The following is a 7,353-nucleotide window of genomic DNA, read 5'->3' as shown; positions in this document are numbered from 1 at the left end:
GATCTTCTGTGCTTTAGAGGTGGTTTTGTCGTCCTTTAACAAGAGCAGAGCCGAGGAGACTTTGGATAAACTGGAAGGTCTCTGTGGGGACTGGAATGGGGGTGTGGGTAAGAATTCATTCATTCATTCTCTTTCTCTCTCTCTCTCTCTCTCTCTCATCATATTTTCAGATACATCAGAAACATCCCTCTCCTTGCTAAGCTGCTAAAGCCTTGGGCAGATGTTTTTAACAATACTTGTTTAAATCTTAGGTATTAACTAACAGAATCATTTTTTTTGGTGGGGCTAAAGGACCCGGGGACACTTCACAATTTTAGAGCTGTCTTCCTACCAAGAACCTTAGAGATATAGGGATGGGAATACTGTTTCTCCTATTTGGGGGTAACAGTCTTCTTTGTTCCAAAGAAATTTTTCAAGTATAGATCCTGTGTAATTGTCCATTATCTCACCAAAATCTTCATTTTGATAATGAAATACACTAATAAAAATGTTTTTCCCCCCAGAATCTCTGGTACTTAGGCTTAGGGTATTAAATCAAAGGCAGGGCTGTTAGTGAAAGAACTGGAACAGACTCTGGTAGGTGAATCTTAATGAGACCAGCTCATCCTTGCCACTAGCAAACCTTTCTCAAGCTCCTGAAATTGATAGGTGATAGGGCAGACATTCGAATGGGTTGTCACTCCCCATGGGGGGTGCGGGCGTGCCATCTGCCCGAGGTTATCTAGTCACCATCACCAAAGCCCCTTGCACCTGCCTCGTGGCCAGAACCAAGGGGAGGCTGACCGGTTTGGCTCTGATCTGAGAAATGTACGCATCCCCTGGGAAGGGGGTCAGTGCCCATCTGCATGTATTACCTCTAGAATTACCACAGTTATTCAATTTGGTTACTCGTAGCTGCGGTATCCAGGTGGCTCGGGTCTGCTTTGAACACTATAATTTTTGCAAAGTAAAGGACTCCATGACAGACCGTTTACACTCGGGGCACACCAGAGAGGGGCGGGTGAGGGTCCTTCCCATCCCCAGGGACCCTGCCCGGCAGCTGATCTCCACTACCCAACTGCCGCCACTCTCCAGGCCAGGCCACTTTCACATTATAAGACACTTCCTACCCATTTTCCATAATTGCCACATCATATTTGATGGGGTTCAGACAGTAGGCAACAAATCATAGAGAGAAATATATAAATATTTGCGTCTCGGAGAGCCCGGCAAGCTACCGACTGTATCCCGCCCACACAGGCAGAGCCTGGGAAACTCCCTGTGGCCTATTCGATATGCCCAAAACAGTAATGACAACAAGTCTCATTTCCCTGATCCTAAAAGAGCTCCAATCATTGGAAGAAGCTGCTAAAATCTCAGGACTGGGAGGAATAGAGACGTTACTGGCGCCCACTCGAAGAAATCGACAAACAACAGGATGACAATGATACAGTGATTATTATAAAGTAATTTTTTTATTTTTATAAAAACATATTTGATTACATTTAATATTCAATAGCCAATCCCACGACCATTACACCTTACTACCACCATATTTTGTGTGTTTCCATCCTGAACCCGAACCCCTGCCCCAAGCAGAACGGAAACAATTTATTTTGTATTGTGTGTTCTGAATCAACTGCTGAAAATGCTCCACAAATATTTCCTTAGAGGAAAGTGTGTGAAGATTGTTCTATTTCCCCCAGGGACCATTGATTGTTCTATTTGCCCTAGGGACCATTAAGCCCTTAAATAAGAGATTATTGACATGTTGTTAATGGGTGAGCTGCACGTGTGTGTGTGTGTGTGTATAATACACACTTCTGTAAAAATATATTTCCCTCTATGATTGGTAGCCTTCTATTTTAAACCCCATCAAATGTGGTTTGCTGCTCTTGGAATATTAGTGGTGTGAGGTATGTCAAGTTCCTAGAGTAGTCTGTAGGTTTGCCCATTTGAAATACATAATCAGTGTGAGATTTGTGCACTGATCTTGACTAATTTCTCCCTTCTAGTTTACCTGTTTACGAATGTCCAGAATTGATCAGATAGCAAAAATGTATGGTAATAGCCCTGACAGAATATACTTAGCACAGAGCCTTCAAGACATAGCCTTGTGTGGTGCCTTCCCTTACTCATTAAGATCATGATGTAGTGCTCTTTTTGTTTTTTTTTTATTTTTATTTTTTTTTAACTTTTTTATTTTTGGGGTTATACCCAGCGATGCTCAGGGGTTATTCCTGGTTCTGCATTCAGAAATTACTTCTGGCAGTGCTGGGAGGACCATATGAGGTGCGGGGGCTCGAACCCGGGTCAGCCGCATATAAGGCAAACGCCCTAGCCTCTGTACTAGAGCTCCAGGCCCAGTTCTCTTTTTAGACTTCATAAAAATCAATGAGAAAGATTGGCGTAGTAAATCTATTTGTTTTGGTTGGATGTCGGACCATTACCTTTCCTTATGAAAAGGAAGAGGACTCAGAAGTTTGCTATTCAAAAGACCGTGTCAGATGCATTTCAGAAACTGCTCATTGTGGTTTAGGTAAGACTTTGTTGGTTACCTTTGAAGTACTGCAGCTTTCTTACTTGACGAGCAAGTAAATTGATTTTGAGAAGTCAATTATATTGAAAATAATGGAAATGTAAGTACTTCCTATTCCTTTGTTTACTAGATGCTTTACAGAGTAGTCTCAAATTTGTCCTTTGTGGAATCTGTGAAAAATAATTACAGCAAATATTACCCCCAATGTATAAACGTAGAATAGTTTAGACTGTGGAGAGAGTATTTGATCCAATTCCTCTTTCTCAATTGTTTGTCAGAAGAGTATAGTGGCTGTAAACTTCAGACTCCTCTGTTTAAGTACTAGCTCTGTCCTCCATTTTTTTTTCTTTTTTCTTTTCTTGGTTTCTGGGCCACACCTGCTGATGCTTAGGGCTTCCTCCTGGCGATGTGCTCAGGAACCACTTCTAGTAGGACTCGGGGAACCACATGGGGTGCCAGGGACTAAATCTGTGTTGTCTGCATGCAGAGCGAATGTTCGACCCATTGTAATAGTACTCTGGCCCTCTGTCTCATTTAGAAAATGCAACTGTAGGTCTCTAGACAGATATGTGAAGGTATTTCTAAGCCGCAATTGTCTTTTCTTTCATTTGCGTTTTGGGTCACACCCAGGGATGCTGAGGGGTTACTCCTGCCTCTGCACTCAGAAATTATCCTTGTCGGAGCTCGGGGTCCACATGGGATGCTGGCAATCGAACCCAGGTCAGCCGTGTGCAAGGCAAACACCCTCCCTGCTGTGCTATTGCTCCAGTCCCTTTTTTAATTTAGCTTACCTTATATTGTAAAAGTAAATACTTAACACTTACCTAGAACTGCACTCATTTGCGGAATATAAAGTAACAGAATGGGATGACTAACACCCAAGGATAGTAGAGATAGGGACCAGGAGGATTGCTCCACGACTTGGAAGCCAGCCTCACATGCTGGGGGAAAAGGCAGCTCAGATAGAGAAGGGACCACCAAGTAAGGGATGCTTGGAGGGCCCATTCGGAATAAGAGATGTGTGCTGCAGGTAGACTACAGGCGGAACATGATGGCCACTTAATGCCTATATTGCAAACCACAACCCCCAAAGGAAGAGAGAGGTTGAAAGGGAATAGGCCTGCCATGGGGGGTGGGGGGTGGGGGGTGGGTGGAATGAGGGAGTCGTGGGAGGGATACTGGGAAGACTGGTGGTGGAGAATGGGCACTGGTGGAGGGATGGGTACTCAATCATTGTATGACCGAAACATAAGCACGAACGTTTGTAAGTCTGTAACTCTATCTCACAGTCATTCATTAAAAAGAGAAAGAAAGAAAGGGGCTGGAGCAATAGCACCTTGGGTGGGGTGTTTGCCTTGCATGCAGCTGACCTGAGTTCGATTCCCAGTATCCCATATGGTCACCTAGCACCGCCAGGAGTGGTTCCTAAGCGCAGAGCCAGGAGAAAATCCTGAGCATTGTTGGGTGTGACCCACAAAAACAAAAAAATAAGAAAAAGAAACATTACATAATAAAAATAAAATAAATAAATGTTTAAAGAGACTTACCTAGAATTTAGTAAAGGACGAAATATTCTAATTATTGCTACTATTTTCCTACTGAAGAGGAAAATTAACTGGAATCAGTTCGTGGTTGGTTTTCAGCACTGACATATTGAGAGTTTGTGATTCGATGTACCAACCAACTATTTGTTGTGAACCTTCACAGTGATTCTGCTGCGGCCAGGAAGATAGCTAAGAGGCCTAGTGCACATGCTATGCATGTGGAAGGCCAGGTTTGGATTCCTGGCACAACATTAGCGTCCAGGAGCAGCCCCCAAGTACTTCGGTCAGGAGAAGACTTAACACTGCTGGGTGTGGCCCCCAACAAAAACAAATAGTGGTCATACTATTTAAGATTTTTAAATGTTCTCCTCTTATGGAATTTTCTAGTGCTATGGATATTTCCGGCTGTGCCCAAAGGAAAGTGAATAATCTGTAGAGAGTCCACAAACAGAATTGCTTTCCTTGCTTTATAGCCCTGCAGTCTTAGAGAAAGGAATTTTCAGTTGTCAGAGACCTTATTTATTACACGAGTAGCTCCTGGGTTGACTTCAGCCTTGCAGTCTGGGCAATTTTCTAGCAAAAGAGACTTCTGTGGTCATCTGGTAAAATTTCTATCAACTATAATAACTTTTAAGAACCAATGGGGGGTTAGGAAGATGGTACCAGAGCCTTGCATATCCCTGGCACGGCATATGGTCCCCTCTAGTACCATCAGGGAGCACAGAGCCAGGAACAGTCGCTGAGTACCAGAGGGTAGGATCTGCAAACCCCAGATAAAAAGAAATGAAAGAAGGAGTGGGTTGGAGAGATAGCTCAACAGGCTGAGCACATTCTTGGCATGCAGGAAGCAGGTTTCAGTTCCAGCTCAGCACTGCATTGCCAGGAATGACTCCAAGTACTAAGTGGGTATAATCCCTAAGCACCTTTGAGAATGGCCTCAGAACAGAGAAGCAAAAGGAACCAAACTTAATGTCTGCATTGACAAGGAAAATGCTCTTATTTTATGCTTTAGAAATAAAATTATTGGACGTATAAAGGAAGTACACACCCACTATCACTGTGCACTACCTTTATAGAAAGAACATTTTAGCCAATAAGTTTGAATTGATCCTTGTTAACTTTATTTCAGAAAGTGGTAAAGTAGCTGTGGAATATCGGCCTTTTGAGGAGCTCACTGATGCCAGAACCGAAGGACTACATGATTTAATTCAAGTATGTGAAGAGAAAAACTCAAGGATGACATATACAGGATGTCTGTAATTCAAAATAATGAGCAGATTTTAGAAATTTTGAGCATGTGTAGGCAATTCTAGCACCCCCAGAAAAATATGAAACTCTCAAACTTTATTTGAGGGAATTTCTGAATTTTCCCTGAAGTCCTAGCCATTGGTTCTAAAGCCTTCTTTGAAATGTGGAGAGTTCTGAGTGCCCTCTGAGTTCTGTCAGAGAAATACCTTTTTGAACTCCTCTTAAACAGGATCTAGGGATTTGGGGCCTTAAGTACAATTATGTTACAGCATTCGAAAAGTTATCATTTTTTTCAAGTATGATTTCATACCTAGAGCTTAGCATCTCATATATATCTTGTATGAAATATTTTATGAAAGAACCTTTCTGTTCAACAGTTGCACAGTATTCCACATTAGGAATTAACTTGTTAATTTCCAGGAGAACATATGAATACACTATGTGTGTATTCGGGGGATGGTGGGGGGCGGCAAAATGTGTTTAATATCATTGGGAATAAATTTGGAGTTGGATATATGTAATTAACATGGCTCAAAGTCAGAAAATTTGTTTCCAAAGTTAGGGAGTTAGGGGAAGATAAAGAGAGAAAAGGTGATTCTGTTCCTCTTGTTGAAAATCTGTTTTTTTCCTTTGTAAAATAAATTTTATTTGTGGGTAAGGTAGCGGGATTCACACTTGGTAGCGCTCAGGAATTACCCAGCCTGGCTCTTTGTTACAGTCACTTGTCGAAGTGCTCGAGGGACCAGGTGATGGTAGGGATCAAATTCAAATCTTTCTTGTGCAAAGCATGTGCTCAATCTCTTGAACTATTGATCTAGTCCTGCAAAGAACTTTTTTAAATAGTTTAAATCAAACCCACCAAGAAAACTTCCAACACCTACAATTTGGTCTTAAAAGACTTAGCTTAGGAGCCTGAGACATAGTTCATCAGGCTGGAGCATGGACTGTGATGAGGGAGACCTGGGTTTGATACCTGCCACTGCATGGCCTCCTGAGCACTGTCAGGTACAGCGTCAAACACCTCCAGGTGTGGCCCCCAAAGAGACAACAATGTCCACCTTACTAAGAAAGGTGAGAAGACATTTCGTACTAATGCCAAAGAATTCAGAAAACGAACATCCATCCCTAAATGAGGCTACTCTTGGAACCAACTCCATTCGGGGCTTTCTACTCAACTAGAGAGCGGGAAGAAGCCCCTTCTCATGAAATTTATATTCTGGAAGTGTGAGATAATAAAAACTGATATGGATGAGAAGAAGGACTGTGAAGAAAGTAAAATGGGTGCTAGTTACAGTATTGCAAGAAAGCCTTTTCACTTTCTGACGTGAACATCCTAAGTGTTCCCTCCGAGTGCTAGAAGGGCAGCCCTCTAGAAAGGAGCTTGCTCCTTTTTCTCCATGAATTTATGTTGAGTTCCATGCAAGAAAGGGGGATTTCCCCCCAGGCTGGTGTAAAGGAGTGCATATGGCTGTTCATTCCGTTCAAGAATGGTCTCCCAGAATCAACTGTTTCTGGCCCCAGAGCCCTGCTTCAGAAAATTTTGGGTCCCTGATTCCATGCTATCCCCTGTCTAGGAGAGTGATAAATAATCAGAGAGACTAAGAGCTTAAAGGAAATGACAACATTTGTGAACCCCCACCCACCCGAAGTAGTGCTCCTCTTGCAGGTCAACTGCCTTTCTTGGAAGCAGGATGGCCAAGGGGAGGACGAATGTCTCTTGGATTTCAGTAGTGAGGAGGAAGCACCAAGACCACCACAGCTGGATTAGTGCTGTTGAATTCACCAGTGTTCCCTGTCTGGGGACAAGCTGCTCCTCCCCCACCCTTGGGGCTCCGCCCAAACGAGTGGGCAGTCCCAGTCCTGTTGGGTGGCAAGAGTGGGAGGGGAGGCAAGGGGGGTGGGGTAGAGGACCTGATTGGATGTGTTTGGTGCCTTGGGGGAAAAAGGAAAGCCTGGGTCCTGCTGGCTTTGAGGAGCCTGCTTTGCCCAGATCCAATAAAGGCGCTTAAAGGCTCATAAAGGTGGTGAGGGGTGGGTTCTGCG

General features: G+C 43.3%; 1 protein-coding gene across 1 annotated transcript; it reads left to right on the top strand.

Annotated features, from left to right (window-relative positions):
• Nucleotides 1–2,293: 2,293 nt before the first annotated feature.
• On the top strand, nt 2,294–7,099 carry LOC130033230 (RAD52 motif-containing protein 1-like). The gene is made up of 3 exons (XM_056124894.1): nt 2,294–2,518; nt 5,192–5,274; nt 6,977–7,099. The coding sequence occupies exons 1-3, from the start codon at nt 2,374–2,376 to the stop codon at nt 7,076–7,078; spliced, it is 330 nt and encodes a 109-aa protein (XP_055980869.1). The 5' UTR covers nt 2,294–2,373; the 3' UTR covers nt 7,079–7,099.
• The last annotated feature ends 254 nt before the right edge of the window (nt 7,100–7,353 follow it).

This window comes from Sorex fumeus, unplaced genomic scaffold (genome assembly GCF_029834395.1).
Source record: "Sorex fumeus unplaced genomic scaffold, SorFum_2.1 ptg000001l, whole genome shotgun sequence".
NCBI classification, from domain to species: Eukaryota; Metazoa; Chordata; class Mammalia; order Eulipotyphla; family Soricidae; genus Sorex; species Sorex fumeus.
This window is presented reverse-complemented; position numbering and strand designations above follow the sequence as displayed.

Bases quoted from the DNA above. Each gene is read 5' to 3' on its own strand.
- LOC130033230 (XM_056124894.1), top strand. From the start codon at position 2,374: ATGAGAAAGATTGGCGTAGTAAATCTATTTGTTTTGGTTGGATGTCGG. The intron at 2,519-5,191 runs GTAAGACTTTGT...ACTTTATTTCAG, and splicing joins AACTGCTCATTGTGGTTTAG to AAAGTGGTAAAGTAGCTGTG. The intron at 5,275-6,976 runs GTATGTGAAGAG...CTCCTCTTGCAG, and splicing joins GACTACATGATTTAATTCAA to GTCAACTGCCTTTCTTGGAA.